This window comes from Boleophthalmus pectinirostris, unplaced genomic scaffold (assembly GCF_026225935.1).
Source record: "Boleophthalmus pectinirostris isolate CB_2022bp ecotype Guang Dong unplaced genomic scaffold, ASM2622593v1 HiC_scaffold_22, whole genome shotgun sequence".
NCBI lineage: Eukaryota > Metazoa > Chordata > Actinopteri > Gobiiformes > Gobiidae > Boleophthalmus > Boleophthalmus pectinirostris.
Genome location: NW_026571190.1, coordinates 13,609,727 through 13,636,909, shown reverse-complemented (window position 1 = coordinate 13,636,909; position 27,183 = coordinate 13,609,727). Strand labels below are relative to the sequence as shown.

General features: G+C 37.4%; 1 protein-coding gene across 1 annotated transcript in view; it reads left to right on the top strand.

Annotated features, from left to right (window-relative positions):
* Positions 1 to 2,190: 2,190 nt before the first annotated feature.
* Positions 2,191 to 27,183, top strand: part of lcor (ligand dependent nuclear receptor corepressor) — a 90,835-nt gene continuing 65,842 nt past the window's right edge. Inside the window, exon 1 of the mRNA XM_055158390.1 lies at positions 2,191 to 2,299. Within this exon, the coding sequence (XP_055014365.1) occupies positions 2,203 to 2,299 (97 nt within the window). The 5' untranslated portion in view covers positions 2,191 to 2,202. The remainder of the gene's footprint in view (positions 2,300 to 27,183) is intronic.

Here is a 27,183-nt window from a genome sequence, read left to right as displayed (position 1 = left end):
GGGAGCTACAGCAGCTAACCCATAACAAATGACAAAAACTAGCTTCAAAGTCGACATATTTCCAACACTCACCGCTCATACAGGCTCCTCCTCACATCACAAATCTGCACTAATAAATGTCCTTTTAATCCAGACTCAAACCGATTGTCCGTAAAAAGAATATAATCTCAGTGTTTGGATATGTGTCTGCAGGTGTAAACAAACACACGTGAGTGACGCGACTCTGTGGTGTGTTCAGGGACAGTATGGACACACACAGACAAATGACTCCGTAGATAAATACTGATGTGGAGCCACATATTAGGACATTTATCTGTCTATAAATTGGATTAAATGAACAGAATGTAGAGTCTAAGCTTTATAACGAGGTATAACATGCCCACGTGAAATATCGGCCCCTATCAGCAAGCATATCGGCCGATAGCCGATATGCCTAAAGTTGCCCATATCAGCCGATAATATCGGCCAACCGATATATCGGTCGGGCTCTAGTGTTAACTACATGGTTTTTGCTTAATACAATGTGTTTGTGTAAATTATGTTTCTTTAATAATTGCAGCTGCTGCCACTTGCTAATTATGACCATTCAAATTGAGACTGTGATTAAATTACAATATATCGTGCAGTCCTACTATATATTGTAATTTAATCACAGTCTCAATATTGTGGGAGACATAATGCAAATAGAAAGTATTTCTAATAGTACTTTTGATCATACTTACTTTTTTTTTCTTTTCCATTTGATCCATGCATCAATTCTGAGGGGTCAACCTGTCAGGAGAAGTGGGCGACTGCATTCTAGCACCGGGCACCCTTTTCCACATCTGAGCCTGGCTCTTGGTGAGAGTGGCAGACTGGGCAATCTTATGGCCAGTAACGTGAGGAATTACATACATTTTTAATGAGTTCTAAAGTGTTATTGTATGTTTACAGAGCAGGTTTTGAGTTGATGTGGACTACTGGAAGCAACTCCTCAATAGCAATCAAACCTGTACAATATGGAATTATTGTTGAGAATTGTTACATACTGCCATATCAGGCTTCTCTAGAAAAAACTAACTCTGCACATTTCATCCACTTACCACCAAAAACCATGATCTAATAAGTTAAAATCAGTTAGTAGAGATTCAAATGTGATAGTAATTTTGTTTTCTGTGAAGCCCTGTTTTGGGCTAGTCTCGTGAGTCACAGTGTCTCTTTGTGCATAGATGGAAGTAAATGAGCTGGAACAATGCTGCTTCTGAGTTCCAGCATGTTAAAATCCTTCTAATGACCTTTGACCCACATCCAGATCTGAGCCTGGGTTGGGTCCATATAAAACAAGGATAAACCAGGACAATAAGGTTAAACCAAGACTACACTAGGACTAAACTGGAACTAACTCAAGTTAAACTGTCACTAATGGATTAACTGAGGATTAAAGGACGACTATACCAGGACTAAACCAAGACAAGACCAGCACTTGACCAGCACTTGACCAGGACTTGACTAAGACTAGACCTGGACTAGACAGTGTTAAATTTAGACTAAACTGGGACCAAACCACAACTAAATCAAGACTAAAGGATGTAACAGAGACTAAAGGAGGATTTGACTAAACCCAGGTATACAGAAAAAACTATTCAGATTTATTAATGGAGTCTATGGGGAGTGTCTAATATTATATGATACTACTACTATGTTAGTATTAACATATACAAATACAACAAAACTGGATGGAAAAGCATTGGATGTTGAAAAATCCCTTTAAAAGATTTCAGTAATTGAGAACTAAACTAGGATTTGACTAAACAAGGAAAACTAATCTCTTATTACAGAGACTTGAGGTCATAATAAAATAGTAGCCTAGTATTGGTGAAACTGTCATTCCACAATTAAACAAATTAATCTAATTAAATGGCACAAAAGGAGCAGTTTCAGTGTAAGACCTGTAATTAAATTAAGATAAATGCCCTCTTGTGCAGGTCTGTCCCGGGTCGGACCCTCTCCTGTCCTGTCACATCTCTCCAGCCGCTGCTCTGACGCTGGTGGGTGGGTGGGCTGAACGCTAAACGGGGGGCTTCGGTCTGCGTAAAGGGGGATGCTGCAGCCCCGTGCGCTCATATCTCACTCCACCCAGCCGTACAATAACACGCGCCGGTGACGTGCGCGCGGGGAAGCACCCAGCAGTATGTGCGCGCCCACGGGAGGGGCCGATAGAAAATGGCGAGTCTGTGCAAAAGGCAGCAATGCACGATAGAGAGGCGCGGCTTTCGGCAGGAACTTGACTCTTGGAGGCACAAACTCATTCACTGTGTAGGTAAGCCCGCTCTGCCTTGTGCGTGTGCGCGTGTGTGGGGGGTCCCCGGTGCTCGCGGGGAGCCCTGTCCGCTGTATTTTGGCTGTTTTTTGTCCGGACTTGAGCAGCTATAGGAATAAGGTCCAGTGGTAAAGCTATAGGCGCATACAGCTATAGAGCGGAGCTGTCATGTTTGGTTACGCCCGCCTCCCGCAGGACCGGGGCCGGGAAATTAGGTCTGGACCATCGCCTTGGGACATGTCCCGTTCACTGTCAAGTCCACTGTCCCGGATGAGTTCAAGATTTAGTTAAAACAAGTAAATTTGCGTTGGCAATGTCAAGCGAGATCCATGGCTGTATCTGACCAGCGTGCTCAGAGGGGATGGGCTTCTATTATTGTGGCACAGTGTTCCATAAACATACGCAATGGCAAAGTCTGTAGACTTTAACAATCAGCTCATACTTTTTCTGCGGTCATGTAGCGGCACTTTATTTGACCAATTAATACGTTTGTCATTTACGGCGATGTCATTATTTTGATGTAAATGATGGACTCTTTCGATCGTGTTATAATGTGTGCATTTGAGTTTGAAAAGGCAGCATTAAACATTTTATATCGCTTTTACACTTGTCAGATGACAGATGCACCTCTTTATGGATTTAAAGACGGCAGCCTAAATTTGAAGTATCGCGTTGTCGTTATGCGTAAAAGGGTTACGGCCCTAAAACCTAAACTCAAACGCCATTGATTTCATTACAATCTATGTAACCGGAGTGATTTGGCGATAGGCGCACGCTAAACTGCACATCGGGGTTGCATTGATATGTCAAAGGGCTGTAACTTTATTGGCATCGTGATTTTGTAACGATTTGGGTTCGGCCAAAAAGCAGGAAGGACCGCGGTGCCATCTCTGTACATTATCCCATAGCTGTTTATTTATTGTAAGCAGTGCGCGTCACGTGGTCGCATGGAGCTGCGCTGGAGCCAATCAGAGATGTCGCTATAGGCCGGCCCGTGCTCGTGCCAGTGTCTGTGGTGTGTGTGTACGCGCGCGCCTCAGGGTTTAGTTTTTTTGGTTGAAGCGAAAAAAGCGGAGGGGGTAGGGCAGTAATGTATGGAGTATGGCTGGAGCTATGCGGGAGCGCGCTCTGGATATGGGCTGAGAGTTTGAGAGCGCGCATTGCTGCATTGAGGGGGAAAGGCACCGGGGAGGCAGCAGGTTGTGTTTTGGGTTAAACATCGCGAGGTTTGGGAGGTGATTGGAGGAGAGAAGGAGGAGGGAGACTTGTTGAAACGCGCATCACAAGGAGCGCTCGGTGTCTGTTTGGAGCGCGCGCAGTGTCAGTCTTTGTCTCGTGTCATTGTGCCCCCCTCTTGTGTGTACAGTAAAGTATCTCCGCTGCCTCCCCAGAGCACACGCCCCCTTGTCCAAATCCAGTCATCTTTTGTGGCGCGTTTCATTAGCTCGCTTTAATCCGGTTACATCGCTCCATCTCGATGTTATGTCGAGATTATGGAGCACTCTTCGCCCATGAGCCGCTAACCTCCGCGTGCGCTCCTGTACACGTTTCCACAGTCACATTTAGGGCCCTAAACCGCTACAGATAACCAGGGCTCTGAAAGGAAACACTCCCAAAAGGAAGGCGTTCACCTGCCACGTTACAGTTGTGCAATTTGGACTTTTGGTACAGCATTTGCACATTGATCCTTCAGTCATGGTTTTAATAAGATCAGAACACTTTTGGTAAATTAGTTATTGTTCTTGCTCTCCCAGGTAAGCGTGATTACTATAATACATTTTCTTGCCTGTAATCTATTGACCTATATTGATTTGGTTGACTTGATCAGATTTTTAGTAATAAAATTATATTAGTCCGATAATATTGAACTCAAATCAAATGAAAAATCAGACATGTTTCCTTTACACCGTTAGCTGATTTCAGATGTTTACCGGTAGTTTTATGTTATTAGTAGCTGTTTCATTATTGGCCTTTACTTGCGCTGGTGGATCATTTTTCTTTTTTTATATATATAGCTTGGCTTTGCTCCAACAAAGATGGCAGCATCAACACAAAAGTCACATGACCAAACAATGGATTTTACATTTTCTTTTGTTTCTCTGTGGTTATTGATCAGGCAACCTACTTTTACATTTGAATCTTTTTTGACCCAGTTTTTGTAAATATATTATTCTAAATACTACACACACATTTTATTTGAATTTATTTAGTCTATTTAACACAACTGAGCTTCAAATAAGCTTGCATTTCAAAATTTGGGAAAATCATCTTTTGATCCTAAATAATATTGAAACTGTTTTGACAACCATTTTTTCATAACAACAAATTTAGCTGTGAAAGTATTTACCAGAATTACTTAAAATGGAGGCATATTTTTTACACCAGGGGTGTCCAAACTTTTTTCATCAAGGGCCACATATCTAAACACAGGGCCAATTGAGGGCCATAGACTGGTGCTCAGTACAGTGAATAATTGAAATATGTGCATGTTTAACATGTTAGAATGATCCATCAGTCTTTATTCATGCTAAGATCCTCAAAACCACACACAAAATATGAAATATCAGCTTTATCAAGGTAGATTTTCCAAAAACTTGCAGTAAAAAGTTATGTTTTAATTGATGCAAGGTAATTTGGGCCAATTTTCCAGGAAGCCTGAGGGCCAAGAAAAATTTGTCTGAGGGCCGCATTTGGCCCCCGGGCCATAGTTTGGACATGCCTGTTTTACACTATTCCTGCACCAATTAATGATTTTGATGCATGTTGTCAAAAGCAAAGCGCTTCCACAATTACAAATATCACTAGCTTCTTTGCATTAGTTTGTTTGTCTTTCAGATTTAACCCATGGATTTAGTCATCATTGAACTTTGGCTGCAGATTTAAGCATGCTCAAGTCGCCCTATCTGTCACTCTTAATCTTGCTTTTATCTCCTCCGTATACAGTTTATCCATCGCCGTGGTCTATATGTTATAAGGCTGTTTTGGGATGCGTTGCTTCGTCCAGATGTTGCGCGTTGGCTGCCCTCTCACCTACTTACCCACCCGAGCGCTTTATATGCAGGGGACAGCGCTGGCCTGGTTTCCTTATATGTGACCAATGAAAAACTGAGAATGCGCCAGGCATTTTAGTGAAAGAAGTCGTGATGTGTGTTTGGTAATCTGTGATCGGAGCAGAGGGGGAGTAGGAGACAGATTTAGACAGGATACAGTAGCATAAGGAGGACTGTCACAACCTTTTTACAAGAAGAAGATTTAGATCAATGGTTTTCAGTCAGCGCCATATGGTCGGACTCAGACTTAGGCTTTAAAAACTACAGTATATGGTAAAATTGACCTGGTACCATATGAATACTGGCTAAAATCTTTTCAAATTCAGAAAATTTTGTATGACATAGTTTTAAGTGCTGACAATATTCTACTTCAATTTGTCAAGAAAATAGAAAAACAGTAAGGCCCACTTCTTCACTAATTCCATACCTATGGGTAAGTGGATTATTAAAATGTTGGGCCTTCAGAAATTTTCAACAATACCTTACATTTTGTTCAAAAATAAAAATGTTATTACATTTAAGAATTTTGATCACAGAATCTTTTGGTCACTGATGTTTAGAGTCAAGTTGAAACACCCAAATATCAGTAATCATTTTGTTGTGCATAAGTGAGTTTTTTGGCAGTTAAGGAATCTTGAAATTTGTTAGTGCTCAGATTTGACTTCAAAGAGATTGTTCTAAAACTACTCAGAGAAGGTCAAATTTTGTCCTATTTATGTAATTTCTTCCAGTATTGATACTTGTTCTTATCTAGATACAAATTTTAGTATTAATTAATAGATTTTGACACACTTACGCAATATGTTCTCAGACATATATTGTGGATATTCGTGCCCTCTCTTTGCCCCTTCCCGATTATTATAACCCAGGTTCCATTTTCCTTAGTTGCACCTCTCCACATCTCTACATAAGGCGGCGAACAATACCAGATAAGAACATGTGCGTATGAGCCCTGTAGCAATAGCAGCAGTGGTTAATGATGGTAAAATCAATGAAAAAAGCGTGATTATGTTAAACGCGCACTAAGCCTTCTATTATGTGTTTTAAATCCACTGTATGGGGGCCACGGGGATAGCTCCGATTTCACTCGCAAATCATCGCATTTTTTTTATTTGTATTTCATGCAAATGAGCAGCTTTGAATGTTGTGTGAAAACTGGACCATGGTTTAATCTGTCAGCGGATCAAAAACTAAGGCTGAATATAAGGTTAAAGAGGGGATATTACACGTCTTTGGGGTATTACTTGTTAACATTTTGATTTTTGATTGTTTTGAAAATCTTATATTCGCCAAACACTGCATATTCAAATGTTTTATTTTTGACACTCCCCTTGCTCCCCTTCACAGCGGTATCACAACACAAACAGCATGCATCCTTTTAATGAAACTACTGCACATCACACCAAGTTTGTGAAGTTGTAGTGCATTGTTTTACATCCCGTTCTTGTATATTCATGAAAAATGGCTGTACAGGAGCATGGGTGACATAGGCTTGTGGGCAGGCGTATTGCTAGCCATAAGGAAGTTTGAATAGGGCCTGGATTACTCAAACATTCATGGATGACATAGAAAACCTTTTCAGGCATGCTTTGAATACGACTACAGGAGACTAGTGTTTCTCAACATGTGGACCTGGGTGAGTTTGACAGGAATTGTTTGAATTGCTCCCAACATCCTGTGTTAGGGGAATGAATTGGTGACTGGAAGATAAAGCAAAAAATGTATCACGATTCATATTGATCACCGTTTTCAATTTGATTTGATTAATTATACAGCCCTACTTGAAGTGTCCCTTGTACTGATTGAATGTGATACAAATCTGTCTATTAATTAAGCAACCTCTAGTGTGTACCCCACCTAAAATCCGTTGTTGTTTGGAAATTATATTTTGAATGACATATTTCTCCTAGTTTTTTCTGATTTCTGTTTAGCGTATGCCTGCTTTAATGTGCAGTGATTGGCAATGAACTATATTTGACATCTATAACATAGAATGCAGGTAGCAGGTGCAGGATTGTGGTAACATTATTTTGTCAAATTTCTGTAATGACTGGGTCATCACTGTCACTCCATATTACTACTGAAAATCATATCTCTTGGCCCTGGCGGATATTGAATTGAGGTAAGATAAGGAAAATGCTTGGCTTACTGTTGCTAATATGTTGATTTTGTGGTGTGGTAGGTTAGATATAATGGGATAATGGAACTTGTCATTAATATTAATGATCAGATTCAACATTAGTGTTCCCATTTGCATATTTTTTGGGGGAAATGCCATGTAATTGATTCAACATTTTTTGGCCCCTGTCCCTGTTTGTGCGTGTCAGCACCTCTCTATTCTATATTAATATTAGCAATCCTTACTTGCTGTTATAGTTCCACTTAAAATTCACTCAGATCTCTATGTATAAGTCATTTTAAATACATTGTATTGAAGTCATTTAAATACATTGCTTATTGTTTATTGTATTCGCATGTACTCAAATGTAGATGTAACAAAATAAATTGTAGTAGTCCGAGATTTGAAGAGAAGAGGCATGACGCTGGAGTTCTAACACAGGAGAAGTTCAGTGACCATCAGTAGAGGACCCAGCAAGACATGAACCCCCAAAAGTGCTGTCCATTCCAGTCTAGTGCTGTCCAGTCTGGCTATGCCTCCATTGTAGGGAGTATTTTTTAGTCAAATAAAGGTTGAGATATGATTACTGAAGGCTTCTATATATAGAATATTTACAAATAATCTGGTATTATTGTTTTATTAATGTCACTGTCTCTGTTATAAAACACCTGTCTGTATTTATAAGTTAACAGTTATCAAAATATGATTTATGATTATTTAAATAGTCAACTAATCACAGTTATCTAGATTAATCTTTGTAGCCCTACTCAAATATATGTTCACCCTCATGTCATGTTATATTATTTCCATGTTGTCAATGTAGCTAACCCATTCGTTGACGCAATAATAACGTAGCTTGTGTTGCTAATGCTAAAGCAGGTTGGCTGTGGTCGGGTTGAGCGCGGGGGATAATTAGGCCACTCAGTAATCATTTATTCAGAAGGAGACATCTGCATTTGTGATGAGTCCACAGGAGACAATGCATCTATTAACACACTCAGGCGCTGTCTGCCATGTCCATCAATGCAAAACACATTTTAGTCTCTTTAGCAGGCTGCACTCACATTGGTCTGCTTTAGTCTTTGTTTAGACCTGGTGTGGTTATTATTTAGTCCTGATTGAGTCATGGTCTTGGTAATCCTGTTTTTTTTATCAACAGATTGATTATAATCGATAGATGATACTTTATTGATCCCGACGAAATTTTCATTGCATATGGTCAACATTTTCTGTGGTAGTAGTGAAATAAAAAGAATTACAAAATCAGTTCATATATTTATTATCTAAACACTATTACTGATTTTCAGAGTAAAATAATTGAATTTTCTAGATATGCATAATTGCTGTTGTTGATAAGATGATTTTGTGGTGTGGTTGCTTGGGATAATGGTTCTTGTATATTCAATATAAATGAACATTTGTGAACTTTCTTTTGAATATGTTTTGGTGAAAATACATAATTACCTAATTTATATCACAACATTTACTTTAAAACTGACCTTGAGGACCGGTCAGAATTCTATGGAGGAATTTGCTGTTTAATTGTCAGATTGTCAGTTTGGGGATTTTTGTTTATGGTCAGTATTTCTGTATTTACTGCACTATCCACATGAAAGAAAAACTGGCACAAAGTTCAGCATCTTCTTTGACAGCACAAATACACACTTTTTTTTTTTACACAATATCTTCAGAAAGTGGTTCCATTATTCAACCTCGAAGATGTGATGTGATTGAAAAAGACTTAAAGCCATAATATTAATATGTCAAGTTGGTAGACGTAATCTCGAACAAATAATAACTTATGGTCCAACATTTGTGGATTTGTGGATGTTTGATGTTTCCCATAAAGGCCTCTGTCGTATATCAAAAATTATGATATCAGATTCTAGTATGTGAATGCTATTGCTCCTCATTTGAGAGTGTGGCATCAGCACTTTCTGCTATTTCAAATCCAATACCAATTTGTAAACGATACTGCCTTCTCAAAATGCCAAATTCCTGCCATCATTAGAAGAGAATTGCCCATATTTTAGTGACACTCCACCATCTTGTCTCTGCCTCCCTCCATCTCTCCTTCTCATTTTACAAACGCACTCTAAAAAGGTTAACATTATTAGTCTACGGCAATTAAAGGCACACCGCTGGCACGTTTTAGCTCGAGCGCGCAGAGGCTAAATTGGCGTCTAAAGGGTTGTGCTGCGAGGGTGAGGTGATTGCTTAGCTAACCGGTAGCGCAGCAGGAACCAGCGGCTAATGGTCCCAACTAAAAAAAAAGCTTTTAAACCGCAAAGAAACCGTCTAGACATTACAGTTGTTTTTCTCATGTAAAACCAACTGAGAAAAAACTTGGCAAAGGAAAGGTAAATAGTCAATTAGAAGTTTTTCATTGGAGGAACATAATACATAAGGCTGTTAATGTTTGTTTATAGTGACTGACCATATGTTGGTCCATTGTGAAATACACTCAGCAGAATGCAGTAGTTTCCATTAATGTTGTTGCAGCTGAAGTGCAAGTTTGCATTTTTGTTTTGGAGATTTTCTAATCCTCACGACCAAATACATGGCAGATAAACATGGAACTAAACTAGGACTACACCCGGACTACACCAGGACTACTGTAATAATTATTATAGATGTTAGATACATCTGTTCACAAAATTTCCTATTGAGTGATGTCCCAGTACCCCATTAAACATAAATGTAAACAATAAATAAAAACAGACCCGGTGATGTGTTTACAATTGCATGCTGTATGGGAAGTGGTTGTTTACAGTTTTTGCTATCTCTGTACTAGTACAATCTCTCTCTTTTGTTTGTTCTTCTTCTTACTCTCACCCTGTCACTCTTTTTCCAGTCTTTCTCTTTTATGTCAATCATCTTCTCTATCTCCTTCTCTCTCCTCCTTTCTCCTCCCTCATCTCTCCCATTTCTATCTCTCTCTTCCTCCTTCCTCCTCTCTCACTTTCTTTTGTCCTTCCTCCTCTCTCTCTCCACTCTCATCCCTCATCTCCCCTGTTTTCAGATCTGTCTCTCCTCTCTCTCTCCTCTTTTCTTTCACCCTTTCTCTCCGTCTTATTTCTTTTCCTTTATTTCCTATACAGCTCACAGATGGACTTCCCCGGAGACTTCTTTCTCATCTTCTTAATTCTTCACTCCTTTTGAGCGCTGAAACAAAACGGCGTGGCACTTTAATGGCGAGGGGCAGAGAGGGAGCGAGAGTGGCAGAAGTCCAGTCTTTTAGTGCCAACAAACCGCTCGTAAATATACACCATAGCTCCACTGCGCATCTAAATGAATGAGCCCAAGCCAGAAGCAGGTCCAATGGGGGCTTGGTGGCTCTTTGGGGGGGTGTGAGGAGTGAAAAAATTGCATTGGCACTGAATTACAAAACGCCAGAAGGTGCGGCTGTCTATTTTGCACAGTTGGGATGTAAATGTATAATATATGGCCCTTATAGGGATTTGTGAAAAACAGAATTGAATGAGCTACAGCCAGGGTTCAGTGCAGTCTTTTGTATGAGAGAGTCTGTTAGGGGTAGTGTTGTCTACAGTGAATAATTGTCACACACGCCCAGCTTGGAGCAGCAGACAGGAGCAGTGATCAAGGCTTTGTATTTATGTATGTCTATGTCTACACTGTAAAAGTCTGTAAAATCTGAAGTCAGATATTGGCAGTGCGAGATATAAGGACTGCTAGATCACTTTTTTACTTGTATTGTGTCCATTTTCAATTTTTTCCAACTTTTTTCTTATTATAAACAAATAATCAATCTTAAAAGACCTGTCTCTGATTTATATTTGACCAAAACTGATCTTGCGCCTGTACAGATATATTGCGTAAGGTTCATAATAAGTATGCGGTTAGCATGCTAGTTGTTGTTAGCATCACTTTGGCGGCAAAAGCTTTGGTCTCTAAAAGTTGTGTAAGTTCATTTTGGTAAATAATTAGGTTGTTCAGAATGTATAATATAAGTGAGGAGTTTTTTATTATTCTAAAGATGTAGAATAATATGCGTCCTTACTCTGAGCAGGCTTGCATGTTCACACATCTAATTTGTATTTTTCACTTTTTTGTCTTCACTGAAATGTCAACGTATGGTACAAAATGTATCTCTACGGAGAGTGTTCAGAAGTTTTATGTGGCGTTGCTTCATAATTTAATACCTAGTTAAATGCAAGTCTCTTCACTCTATTTTCCAAACTGACTTACCTTTTTGTCTAAGACTCCACTTATCTTTATCGTATCAGGCCTCCTCCTTTGTTCCTCTCCCTTTGTCCCTATAGTTTTCTGCTAATGATAAAATTACACTTTACTTTACCTCCACTCCTCTATATACGTGCCATGTAAAAGGCCTATTCTCACTCTCAGAAGGAGGCCAATGGTAGTTTATACAGTGTTTAGAATCCCTCCAGAGCTCATATTAAATATTGTTACACTGTATGGGGAGGATCTCATTATTGGGTGTGAATTTAAAAGATTGCTGAGGTGTTAAAAACCTGGCAAACAGCAGGTAGTAGTAAGCTAAAATTAAACAAAAGCTAATGAAGCTAATATAAGAGCAGTGATAATATGTGCGAGCAGGTGTGGCTGGCATGTGGTGGATGTTAAAGTTGGTTAAAGCTTTTATCTTTGTTCAGATGGATATGATTATGAATGAGCGGAGAAGAAGGTCAAATGGATCACAAAATGTAAAAAAAAAAAAAAAAAGAATAAATGTACCAATGCTCCTATTTGTTATTTTATTTTTGCTAATTTTCCAGCCTCTAGCAATGTTTATATTCATGTTTATATTATTATTATTAAAATTGCCTGCCGTGTTATTTTTATGATCCCATTCAAAGTAATACAATCTCTATGGAGACCAAGTAGGTGGCAGACCCTCCACCAGAAAAGTTACATAGCACACCTTTAAAATCCACAGAATGTATGAAATATTAATTATTTTGTTTATTTTAGTATTATTATTATTACTTTTATTATTTTATTAGAACAACTCAGTTATATTGCAATTCAATCCTTTAATTGCAATATGCCTTTAAACACAATCACTATGTTCTCCTATCTGTTTATAGCCTTAACTTGTCATAAGCGATTTTCGTGCTGCATTTGAGGACCATAAAAGTGTGGGTCATGTGAGCGCTGTAAAAAAGACACATACGCCGCTCCTTTGTCTTTTCCTGTTCACATATAGTAAGTCTATCTGCAGTATGTATATATAAAGTCTATGGGGGCGATCTGATCCGAAGAGGTCACCGCAAACAGAAATCAGTCGTCATTCGAGCCCTGTGTTAAACTTAGATCCAGTTTCAGCTTCAGGACCAGATTGGGATAAAAACAGGATGGAGGGGTAGGGGAAAGGGAGGAGGGCAAGAGGAGGGGGCGGGAGGACTTTGGAACAGAGGACACCATCATAAAATCAAGGGCTGAGAAAATCGCGCAATATGAACTAACACTGCATTATAACTACAATTTAAAGTTGTCCTAAGAGCTTTTAATCATTTTATAGTTGCTTGCCCTTCTCATTTACTCACCCAAAGTTGTGTTTGGAATGATTCGTGCTTATTTTCAAGATGCCATTTTGCCAATTAACTCCAGTTTTCTCCTGGTATACGCCCACTGCTCTGTACCAATTTTCATTTCTTTATCTGTGATACGTGTAGTATGCTTTGTTTTGAACTAATGCTTGTTTACCTTAAATATGAAATGTTGGAAAGCTATTTTTTAGTTGCTTTTGTTCTGATCAGTAATTAAAATGAGTTGGGATTTGTTTTTGCAATGTTTGGTGAATAGAGTACATCATAAGATTTCATTGCATTAATTTGACTCATGTAACCTAAAATGCCACCCAAAAAAGTAGTGTGTTGCCCTGTTTTGACTATATTAGATCTGGATTAATTTTCCTTAGTCTTGTTTTTGTTGTTATTTTGTCCTAGTTCAGAATTTCTTGACTGTTTTTGTTATTGAATATATATAAAGTAAATCTTAAGCCCTGTACTATAATTCTACTTTTTCTACATATTCTTGGAAAGTCTGCCATTCTCTCAGACAGTGTTTTGTGTGAGAAGTTATAGAGGACAGATTTTGTTGTGCGTTGTGTCATGTGAAGTGGATTTGAACAGAACTTTCCATATTTGCACGCCACATTTAAACTCTTAAGTGATGAGGTGGTATTTTATTGCTTTATACTGAGGCTTAATTGATTTTTGAGTTCATGGTTGAAGTGAATTGAATAGTAGCGTTTAAGATAAAGAGTTGTTTTGTGTGATGTGATTTTTGAAGTTTTCATTTTGTGTGGTTTATTTCCAATATTCAATGTGGTATTTTATCAGATATTTCTTTGATCATTCAGAACATGATTTTTGCCATTGGTGTCATGTTGTCTTTTCAAATGCTACTAGACTCTATTTAAACCTGGTTCACATAAAAACAGCGTTATTTAAAACACAAAAAGTTGAAAAGGCAGACTTTTATTTTCACATACATACACACATACAACATCGACATTCATTATGGTACATTACTACTGCTACTACTGCTACTACTACAACTTACACCATGTACTAGTTGCTCTACTTTTGCTTTCATATTCAGCCTCATATTTCACACATATTACAGATAATATTGTCTAATAATAAATGCACAAGAAATATTGCCACATCCCATGATCTCTGGTATTTGTTTACAATGGAGGGATTGACAAAAACAGGCTTTAAAACATGTAGTGGGTCATGTGTCTCATATGATCTCAATTTGACATTTTTCATGCTCCGTTCCTTTAAGAGAAGCAGTAAATAAAGTCCAAAGCGAGATGACTGGGAGTATGTACTTTGTATGTGAGTGCTGGGGGGAGACTGAAGAGCATAGTAAATAAATTCATGCAGATAATACAGTAGGATTGTCAAAAAATCATTACCCCAAATGCATATCAGAACTAGATACTCATTTGACAGAAATATAGGAAAAATGTTATAAATAGTTTGAATTTCAGTATTTTATCTTTCCTAAATATGTTTTACAACACTACAACATAGCATATTAGGGTTGTCACAAATATCGAAAAATCTGATACTAATTGATGCTAAAACTAGTATTGAATTAGATTAGAGCCAGTATCAATACTGAAAAAAACAATCACATAACTGGATAAAATGCGACCTTTTTCTACATGGTACAATAAGCAAATACTATTATTTTGTGTTGAAAATTACAATAATGTCTAAAAAGAGCTTTTCAAATCATAATTTGGGTATCATAATTGATATCAAGAAGTCTGTTCTTTAGAATTGAAATCAAGTTTGCATATACAATATTTGACTTCTAGACATGATTTTGTCCTGTTTTAGTCAGACCTGTTTCTGTTCTTGTTTAGACTTGGCTTGGACATGCTTTGGACCTGGTTTAGAGCTGGTGTAGACCTAGTTTAGTACTGGTTTAGACTGGGTTTAGATCTTCTTTAGAACTGTTTTAGTCCTGGTTTTGTTGTGGTTATTTCAAATTTGATACCTTAGTTTTTGCTGGAGAACATTGCAGAGATGTTCAAATTGACAGTCGATGATAGTTTGATCTCTGAATGGAGTGCGCATTTCCTCCCTGTGGCAGAGTGGTTACCCTGTCTCTGGTCTCTCAGTAAGGAGGTTGTGGGTTAGACTTCTGATCAGTGGAGGAAGCTATGCCTCTTTATTTGCCCAAACGTATCTTAAGGCAGTTTGTATAGGTCCTCAAATCACAAACATACACATCAGGTTGACCTACTGCAGCCTGTGGAGAACAAAATTCCTGATCAATTATGAAAAACTGGGGCCCTTCTTTAAAGTTTAACTAGCATTTATTTTTTAATCACTTTGTTGTTTTATGAATTTAAAAGCATGTTTAGCCTCAAGGCACCATTAACATCTGACCTCCATCTGAAACTGTACACAACAAAGAACCATGTGACTCCATAGACAAAGGATAGGATTAGGAATGAGCAGAGGGAGAGCTCATGTTAGTTGAGTTTGGTTTGGAAAGAAAGGTTTCACATTGAGATGTCTTATAGTGTATGTATAGTGAATATATGGTAAAGAGATAAAGATAGAGAATATATGATACAGAGGAAGAACATTGAATATATGGTACAGAGTAGGGAGCATGAATACCTGCTCGGGTTCCATTGTGATTTTATTCCTCTGTCTGCAATGTTTCACACTGTGGCATCTAACTTATATATCCTGTTTTTAACAAACTACAAACTTAAATTTTCAAAAATACCTTACACTTAAAGACCCCCCCTCTACACAGATCTGCCCTGTAACTTATTCTGGTGGCCTGGTTAAATGCCATACTGGGGGATTTTTCCAGATAAAGCAATAACATCTTCAAGGAGATGAGCAGGTGTCGGAAACTTCCACCAGAAAAATTACACAACTGCACGACCAATACTAACATTTCCTACAGGCCATATTTTGAATCCCACCCCCAATACCATAGAAATGAAAGAAGTGGCTATGCTATCTTAAACATTTGAATAGAATAATCACAACGTATTTTAGTAATTTGGCCTTCATGCAAAACGCCTTGATAATGCAGGTAGTGCTGGTTCACATCTCATGAATAGGAGGTTAACACTGGCTCTTCCACCCCATTATCTGACATTGTTGTGAGTGAAGGGCAAAGCGTGAGTTGAACCTAAATTTGTTTTGGATGTGTCCCTCCTCTGGCCTCGTATGTCTCGTGGCCATGACGCACTCGTCTTTTGAATTGCAAATGATCGTTTACATTGTTTCCATGTCATTTGTTGTGCAAAGTCCTCCGGGTTCTACCTCTCTCTATTGTTCTGAGAGGCAGCCATCTGTCCGCCGCCGCTGCCACACTGAGGAACTACATTACCCAGAGTGCACCTGTGGGATCCAACGCCTACATAAAACACAAACAGAATATGATGCAAGTAATTGTGTAGAGGAATTTTATTGTTTTGGGATTTTTAAAAAAAACTTAGTTAGTTTAGTTTTTTGGTCACTTAATTTTCACTCATTAGATTAGAATCAAACTGAAAAGGGTTTTTTACACAAAAGGAGAAAAAGATAATCAAACTAGTTCTCTCTACTTTTTTAATCATACAGCTGCACCAAAACAATGCATTTTAAATCCAGGAGCTCATGAGCTGATAATGTAAAACTGAAATGGCTGACAATATTCCTAGTACCTTTAAATATAAACATTATTAATTAATTAATTAAACATATTCAATGCATTTATTCAGTATTTTTGTATTCATTTTGTTTTAGTTTTTCTCTTTGCTTACATGGAATAATGTTTTACAACTATGCTTTGCATCAACTTGTTCCACTTTTGTTAGTTAAGATCCCCGATTTTAGTTTACACAATTGTTCCTTTGTTGGTCTAAACCAGGGGTCTCCAACCTGTAGCTCGGGAGCTACCAGTAGCTCTCCACCCCCTTCCAAGTAGCTCACCAAGGGATTTCTGAATTATACCATTGTGCTGAATAACCAAAAATTGGTTAATTGCATGCCTATAAATATTCCAAATGTATCATTTTGAAGCCCAACTTTGTGCCCAAGGCTTGCCCTTTTTGTTATAATCGTGTCAAAATCTAAATTGAAGATGACGTCACTATTTTATTTAGAGATTACAAACAATTTCTATTATTATTATTTCTTAATTACATATTTTGGAATTTGTGATGGACAGTATTATTAGGTGAAAATTGCTCTTGCACTTCTGTCTACTTCTAAGATATGACGAGCACAATCTAATTTCAAACTTTCCCCTTTCTTTTACATGGTCTTATCTGAAATCTGAAACCGTGCTCACTTCACAAGCTAAAACCCAAAGTGTCTTTAAGTCAAACTTGATCAAATCTCAGGCTTAAATCTAAGTGAGCACAAAGCCTGTCTTTATTTGAACTTGGAGGAATTCACTTTGACTGCACAAGGAGTGGCTCTGGTAAACACTGCTCCAGGTGTAGACAGATTGGGATCAGGTTTAGACCAGGTTTAGACCAAGTCTGCACAAGGTTTAGATCAGGTTTAGACCAGGTTTAGACCAGGTTTAGACCAGGTTTTGACCATGTTTATTCCAGTTTTAGACCAGGTTGAGACCAGGTAGACCAGGTTTTCAGCAGTGCTATGATTTGGGAGTGTTCCAGATGATAACCAAAAATAGTGAAGCAAATCCACAAGCAAACTGAGTACTAACGGCACCAGAAAAGTTACACAGTGCACCTTTAATATTAATTTAATATTATTAATAAATTATATGCTAAATGTGAAGGCAGAATTAATAACTAATGATTATAATTATATGGTAGATGTTGAGGTAACACAAAAAAAATACAGGTTGACAAAATATAAATTTACACTGAAATAAAATAAATAAAAATTGGACATTGGCATTGCCCTACCACGTCAATAAGATTCAATTCTGGATTGCAAAACTAATACACTACTGTGAATTAAAAACACATGTTAGGTTTGCAATAAAGTAATTGCTTAAATAGCATGAGTGGTAGGTATGCATTTATGTTTTTTCCCATTTTTTTACAATAAAAAAATTAAAAATGTCAGAACTAAAATGCTAAGATCATGTTTATACATTCTTGATTTAAAGATTTTCGAGATTAATAACTTTAAACAACTTTCTTTCCAAACACTCCACTCCCACGCACAATTTGTCTCAAAACGTTTCACGCGCCATTGTCAACCATCATTATATCACGTTAACAGCCGCAATCAGCCCTGTAAACGTATCTTAAAGCGTAGAATAATTAACGTTGTAAAAATACGATTTCTAAGTGACAGGTCTGAGCGAGCTGTCAGAAATTATGACACGAGCTCGGTCTCCCTGTACGCCTCCATTCGTCTGAGTGTGTAGGCGCGCGTATAGAAGGAGGCTCTTCGCTCAAATGAAAATACTGAAGAGATTCAAGATTGAAAGCGGAGGAGAGACGAAGGATTGGTCTTAGTCTCGTCTCCGGTTTAAGAGATGTTGAGAGAGCAGAGAAATCAAAGACAGGTTTTAATGTAGCCGTGAAGAGGCCGAATGAGTGGAGGGAGGTGAGGGCAAGAGAAGGAGATGAGATTGTTATAAGCTCAATATTCAAATAGATTTTTTCTTTTTTTTTATTTATTTATTTTTTTATTTAGTTGTTTTTCATCAGTGGTTGCCATAGATATTTATGACTCAACCATACAACCATATACAGCTGTTGTGTCCTTGGTGTCTGGCTTGGCAATATTTTTCTTTCTATTGATCAATCACGATTTACGATTCAGTTTTATTTTCTCATATTAAAAACAACAAAAAAAAGCAGGGCCTGCTCTCTGCACACTGCTCCGTAGATCTGACCTGTAAACTAGCCTAGTGGAAGTGGAATCAATGATTGGTAAATGACAGTGTGTGGAAATATCTAGGCAAAGGAATCTGTGAGTTTCAGTTTGATGTTATTTGCAATATTTTTGGGACTTTTTTCCCATCCAGAAGATATGATATTTTAAGTTGTTAATCGCTAAGACACCTGTCCTCATTTTTTATTCTGAAACCTAAGGATAACATTTTCATGGACGCAAAGAAAATGCTGAAGAATATATGGATGATAAACAAATTTAAGCCACTCATATAATAACTTAAGAGACGAAACACTTTAGTAGTTACTTTGCATCCGTAATGAATCATACAAGTTCATAATTCAAACTTTTATGGGTTAAATCTTATCATATAGCCAGAAAATGGCCACAAATTGCCCAGTGCTGCAAAAAAATGTACACACTATCAATTCTGACCCCCAAAAAATATAGTTCCAGCTTTCATATATTGAGCGATAAGTCAATATTGTAATTATTGTGACAGGTCTAATTACTAGGACATAAATGAAACTAAATGAAAATTAAGTGTTTTGATGAAAATAAACAAATTTAGCTTTGGGTTTCAGAATGATGAAAAGTTAGGGCAGTTTCCATAGCAATTAAAAATCAAAAACAAAATATTATATCTTTAGAAGTGTGAAAAGTCCTCAAAATGGTGCCCTGAAGCTGAATTTCTTGAATTTCCTTGAGTGTCTGGTATCCATGTTGAGTGTTTGGGACAGGCCCAGTTGTGCATGTGTCTCCCTGTGTTAGCCCTGAGCCCTGACTGAACTGAAGGTCACTGTTCTGCTTGGCCCATGGGACAAATGTCAACTGTATTTTTATCACCCGCTCAGACTCCGCCCTCTCGCGCTCTTCAAGGGATTCTGGTCTTCCTCCGCCGCATACGGCCATTTTCAAATCCTACGTCATCTTTGCACACTGACGTTTTCAGATTGTACAATGTGGCGATGTTTTTCTCTCAGAAAGGGTGCAGGAGCAATAGCAATTCTGTATCAGTTATATGTTATGTTCAAAAGAGTTACTCCTCTAAAATCTACTAATGTTAGACTTAATTATTTTTGTTTAATGTCATGGTCCAAACATTCATGAGTTCAGCTTTTTATTATATGCAACATTTTGAGGACTTATCCCTACCCTATCCAAAGATATAATATTTTGCTTTAAATTGTTAATCACTATGGCAACAGTCCTGATTTGTAATGACTAACTCAAGGATCATCAACAGAAAATTGTTGGCCTGCTGTTTTCAAATCATCAGTACATGGTTAAGTTAATAAGATTGATGAAATTGTGGTTGGATTATTCAAATCTATTCTGTTCTTTGTTCATTTAAAAAAAGCTAAGCAAATGTGAGAAAAAAATAAACCAGTTCTAGCAAAACAAGCTATTGACCAGCTAAACATAACTGGCCTTGTGTTTTGTTTCTTTCCTAGAATTTGAGTAACCCTTTATTATTAGTCTGTCTACATCTCCAATGCTCAAAATCATTCCACCTTCTGAATAATAAAATAATAATAATAATGCATCAGTTTTATACTGCACTTTTTTTGGACCCTCAGAGACGCTGTACAAAGCGTTATTCATTCACTCCATACCTGGTGGTGGTAAGCTACTACTCTAGCCACAGCTGCCCTGGGGCAGAATGACGGAAGCGAGGCTGCCAATCTGCACCACCAGCCCCTTTGACCTCCACCATCACTCACACACCATTTTCATACTAGGCAATGAGGGTGAAGTGCCTTGCCTAAGGACACAACAACAGTTTTTTATGACTGGCACCCCCCTGTGTCACCTGATTTTCCCAGTGATCTCCCATCCAAGTACTAACCAGGCTCGGCCCTGCTTAGCTTCTGAGATCTGATGGGATCAGGCTTTGACAAGCCGGTATGGCAACGTGATCATGAAACGGTAGTTTAGCATTACCTTTTACCTTTAGTTCAGTAGAGATTGGCAATTCCAGAGCTGAAATTATCCAAATAATTCTAGTGAAGGCGTATGGAGTTTAAAAACACAGTGGAACACTTCCTGTGTTACCACATGACATCACAAGGTGGAACAGTGGCTTGTATATTAAACATATGGGAAACAACATTATAAAATAGATGAGAAAATAGTATGGGCCCTTTAAATAATTAAAGTATTTGCGATATGCTATTGTGACCATTCAGACTGCAATTTCAATGTAATTGTGTTGGGTCTTGCAGTCTTACTTTCCATATAAAATACAATGATGTTACTGTACCATGACAATATCGCACCAAATTGTCCGTGGTTACATCATCAGATTGTACAGTATTTTGTGTCTTCTGCACATGGGAGGTAGTGATATGGGGAAAGAGCTGAGGTGAGCACAGCAGAACGCAGTCTCAGCATAAACCCAGAGGTAACACAAGCCCATGTCCCCTCCTCCAACGCCTTATCATCACCGCTAAAAAGAACACTCCACAAACGTTTCCTGGTTCAAAGGTCGCGGCTGAAAAACAACTCAAAAACTAAGAAATTTGGTTTAGTTTGACTTTTCTTAGTTACAGAAATGTGTTTGATGTATTAATCTTGTTTTATGGCATGGTATTTTGGACTTTAAATGATGGCCTCAACTAAATTATCATCTCGGTAAGAAAAAGCACTTCAGAGGCATCTGATTGTCTCCATGGAGATGTTGCTTTGCTTGGAATGTTCCACGCTATGGTATTAAATGTATTTATCTCTGCAGATCCAAGCAGGTGATGCCAAGTAGCATCACCTGGTAAGATCTATGGAGAGGCATACAGGTCAGCTCAATGGAGAGGCAACCCTGTTCACAGTAAAAATGCAAGTTTGTCAAAGAATTTATTTTGTTAGCTTTAAAAACACCATTAATTGATGTGCCTTTGTGTTTTGTTTCATTCACATATTTAACACACAAACCCTGCATATTTTGGTGTGTTCTTTTCTCAGACATATGTGAATGAAACAAAACACAACTTTGCTTGGAATGTGAAACTTTCCAAACAAAGCAATAAAATCTCCATTGAGACAAACACACAAGAAACGTTACATAGTGCATCTTTAATACATTTTACACATCACACACATTTTATCATCATGTTGGGATATTATGGCTGCAGAGCATTTAACTTCAAAGCCTCAAATGAATGGAACTACTTCCCCTCCTCAATCTGATCAATTACACTGATCCGCCTGTTTTAAGGTGTCAGTCTCCAGATACTTACAAATATCCTGCTCCTGTTTTTGATAAAAAAAATTTTTTTTTGTTTTATGTACTTTCTGCTGTACATAGAGTTGCTTTTCAATAATTCATAAATATAGGTGTGGGGATGATAAATTCAGAGAGATTTGTATTGTATAGTGTGAATGTTGTCTGTGTGTTGTGTTTGACTTCTGTTTTTTTTGTTTTTTTAAATGCTAATTTTGTTAATGTATTTAGGACCCCCTTACAAACGAGATGGGGCTTCCCTTATAAATAACATATTAGTTTGGGGACATGCCACATTTAGGATGGTGTCAACTTGCTCAATGTGATGATCAATGTGTAAATCTGCTGCTCCTTAGATCAAAACTCTTGCTCAAAATGCAGAGTTTGTGGTTAATCTGGAACAAAATCATGAAATTGATGATAAATTTGAACCAGACAATACAACCACTGTGTTTCTGTATTTGAAGATCTGTGGAATGAGTTAAAATGAATGAATGAGTTGAAGGCAGAAAGATAAAGGAGCAGAGCAGAACAACCCCCTAGAATTCTAAGTATAGACTATAAGCCAATTGGCCAAAGACGTATGCACTATGACTTCACAATTTTAGGAAAAATAAATAAAATAAAAGAATAAGAATAGTTTATCTGGCTCCAGTGACTATCTCTCCCTTGCTTTGTCCAGATTTGAAGACTTAATGTGAAAATCTTTTTTATTGCTTCTTTTATCTGCTGCTGTCCCATATTTTTAAGGCCGTTTTGAACAACAGTGGAGCCTTTGTGCTTTGGGAAAAGTCCACTCAGATTTATTGTGTTGACTCAAGTGAGCAGGTGGAACCAAGTCTACCAGATCTGAAACCAGATCGAAAATTGATTTTACGAGATAGTGCTTTGAAATGACAACAATTAAACCTGTATGATTGATAATATTATGTTTTACTGATGCAAAAGTGAATGTAATTTGTACTGACAGAAAATGTTGTATGTTGTATGTTTGTAAGGCCCAGTGATTGAAGAAACATTAACCTTGACCAATACACACAGAGCATCAAGACATATAATAAAGTATATTGATTTTGTTGACCCATTCACTAACAAAGATTAGAGAAACTGTAGAATTAATTTTCAATTTCATTTATTTACAAAACAGTGCACAGCAATTCACAAACTGAAAATGCATCAAGGCACAGTAATGAAATACATAAATTTAAATTAAGGTTGTTGAAAGTATCAAAAATTGATACAAACCAATACTAAAACTAGTATTGAAACTCATTTGAGCAGTTATCAATGATAGAGTATAGTATGAAATGAAAAGGACATACTTGAACAACTGAGGGATTACACCGATATAAGGCCACATGGTATTATAAAAGAAAGCACTATTATTTAATGTTGAAAATCAAATTCTCTTGTCTAAAGAAATGGTCTTTTTTATTATCATTGTGGTATCGGAATCAGTATTGAGTATGTAGTCTATTTCTTAGTATCAAAATCCAGTTTAAAATTTGACAACACTACAAGTTTCATTTCAATATGCATAGTACTATACCAAGAATGTGGATGTTGTATTTTTCAGTGTCCCCGCCCCCTGTCCTCTTCCTGCTCCTTTGTCTCTGTGCAGTTTGGGGTTTGGTTAATGACTGACGGACATTTTGTGTTGTGAGGTGTGTCCCTGTTTATCTGCAGCTCTTTGGACCAGGACTTTGAACCCCTGACGGTTTTGGGCAGGTCTCTGAAAAAAACACTTCAAGGATTCAGCAGTAAAACATGAACTTTTACGCTGTGTAAAGATGTGACCACCGGTTGGCTTTCAGTTCCGAACACGCCCAGATACTTATTTGTGCAGCGATAATACAGTTTCCGCTAAACCAAATTTGGATATTCACAATGGAGCAATAGAAAAGCTTTTTAACCTAAGCTCCCACCTTAGAAAATATTTTGTTAGTACAATCTTTAAAGGTTCTACATTCCATGAAATTGACTCTTGTAAGCTTTAAGACATGTTATAATGTTTTTACCTCCTCAAAAACATACCTGGAGTAGTGTTTTGTTTCATTCACACTTGAGTAATCTTGCATTAATAGGCTCTCTACATCTCCAAAGATCAAAATGCTGTATGTGTTTGCTTTTAACTTAACATCTACCTTGCAATATGTAATACAGACCCTATAAATGACTAGAGCCCAAATCCAAATTGACTAGGGATAAAACATTAATTAAATGTACACTATGTAAATTTTCTGGTGGAAGGTCTGCCATTTGCTTGTCTCCTTGGAAATATTATTGTTTTGCCCACTGTGTGGTATCGATCTCATATGCTCTCCATGGTAAGAATTCACATTTTAGAGCAAGAAAAACAACTGTAACTGAACAAATACAAAATAGATTAGTATAATGCCATACTGTTGAACATTCCAGTCCTGGCGACTGAAACTAGACCAAACAAGAATGAAACCAGGACTACAGTGAGAAAGACTACTAAGTATGGACTGAAGACTAAATCTCATGATGATGTATCGTACTACGGAACTATTGCTTCGTTATGATCAGAATGGAAGAGGCAAAGCATAAAATAAGAAACTGATTTGCTGTCCAAAATTGTTGATGCTTTGAATATCAGCACTTTTCAGTAATCTATGGTCATGTCACAGCAATGCTTTTTCATATTTGGAAAGAACTTTATGAATAATTTGGAACAGTTAAATCCGTGTCTAAACGTTATCACATTTTTCTGTCCATTTAGATTAAACCCCTAAATTTCTCTTCAATGAAATAAATTGCCCATGAATAAAAGTCACACTGATGTCATGAGATTTGGTGAAGAGAAATATTTTTGCGGTGGCATGATTTGAATCGGCTTTTGAAATCTCTCCAGATAATTTATAATAGTATTAGGGTTAAATCATGGTTTGATATGAAGGATTATGTGCAATAATGAAGCAAAATACAAAACTGACTCCAATGCAGACTTCTCCATTCTCCCAGACTAGCAAAGTTAAAGCAACACCAATTAACTTTTAGGAGGAAATAGAAAAGAAAATGATTTATTTTATTTATTTTTTCATTTTAAAAAAACAATTCTTCAGACTTCTCAGTTGAAAGTATTTTTTATTCCATACTTTGGAATATTATAGCTGAAGGAAAAACAAAAACATGGATTTATTTGAGTTCCAGTTTGAGTTGAGTTGAGTTTTTTTTTTTTTGCTAAAAAGTTGCATGGTAGGAAGCAGGTAATAAGGGACATCTCACCAGTAAAATAGTTGTGTCCTTGAGCAAGACACACACATTTCTAAATATAGAAATACACCCTATGAATAAGTGGTTGGTGATGGTTTCACTTGTCAGAATTACAGACAGTTGAATGTTGTGTGCAAACAAATGCACAGTTTAGTGAATTTAATTAACAGTGTTTACGAACATGTCCATATGTAGTCCATATGTCAGACCTCAGAGCTGAAGACACGTGTACCACTTTAGGCCAGCTCACCACTGTTTTTACTGCTCCAAAATGGCTCCTTATCTCTTTGTGAGTTAGCGCTAGCGTTTCTAAGTGTGTGTGTGTGTGTGTGTGTGCGTGTGTGTGTTCGCGCTAGCATGCAGGTATAGCCCTCTTGAACTCTATTGTTTTGAAGGAAACCTCACGCTCCACTTCTCCTCTGCTCTATACAAAAATAGACCAGGAAGTGTCCAGTGTCGCTCAGAGGAAACTGGTTTAGGTGCTCTCAGACGTGGATTTAAAGATATTTTCTGCACCCAGAGGTCATGTACTTTATATACTAACTTGTCGTTTTTTTAAAACATTGCCTGTTTTGTACCATTATATAGTATTGTGCAACTCTGCCTATTGTTTACATGTTTACTAAACTCCCTTAGATTAGAGCTGATATCTTTTTTTTTTAAATTATATTATATTTTGAAAAATCTGTATATTCTTGATATTGATCCTAGATGTAGTCCTAATTTTATGTATGAATTTAAAGGTGCACTATATAACTTTTCTAGTGGGGGACCCATTGCTTATTTGCCTGGCATTAATCACATTTATCTGCAATGAAAATAATTTAGTTCTTTTTGTTTTAGTCCAACTTTACATCTCCTGGGCACCTGAGTCATTATGTGCGCCAGATTTTAGCCCTAGTTCCTTCCTAATTTAGGCCCAGTTTAGACATGGCTTCGACATGGTTTCATATTGCTGTGAACCCCACAATCTGTTATTGTTCTGTCCCCTCTAATATGTTGATGTGCATGGTTAGTCCTGGTTTAGACCTTATTTAGTTCAAGTTTTGACTTGGTTTAAAACGGCTATAAACCTTAAAATCTACTATTATCCCCTCTCCTCATTGTAGTTCTGATTTATTTCTGGTTTAGCTCTGGTTTAGTACAGATTTAGTCCTGGTTTAGACCTCATTTTATCCTGGTGTAGTCCTGATTTCCCACTGTACATTCCTGCCATAGCCTTGTGCTCATTTAGTCCTGGTTTAGTACTCATGTGATCCTGGTATAGTCCTATTTGCACTTGTTTAATCCTTGTTTAGTCTTTATTTACTCCTGAATTAGTCCTTGCTTAGTCTTGATTTAGTCCCAATTTAATCTGGATTTAGACCTGGTTTGGTCCTGGTTGAATCCTGGTTTAGTCGTAGTTTAGTTTAGTCCTGGTTTAGTCTTTTTAAGTCCTAATTTAGTCCTGATTTAGTCCTGGTTTAGTCCTGCTTATTCCTGCTGTATTCTTGCCATAAACCTGCTTTGTGTTTTCTTGGTCCTTTCTCCTCTCCTCTCGGATCTTTAAGTGTTGGCCTTATAGGGTTGCCTTGGTGACTAAATGGTGCTAGTTTCACACATATATATATATATATATATGGTCCATACAGTCTGCCTCTATTATGTTATACAGTCTATACCTCTGTGTGGATGTCTATGTATCTATGTATATGTGAATAAGAGCCTGTGGTTAATTAAAAACAGCCTTCAAAATCACCATTAAAGAACATTCACGCTGTTCAAGTACATAGCTATCAACAGTTATTAAATTGTTACTTCTAGGTATGGAGCATTTAAGGAGGGAAAGGAAAGAAAAAAAAAATCTATAAGTGATTCTTATTATGGACTTGCTAAATAACAATATGCAGTACTCAGTAATTATGATAGAAACACACAGG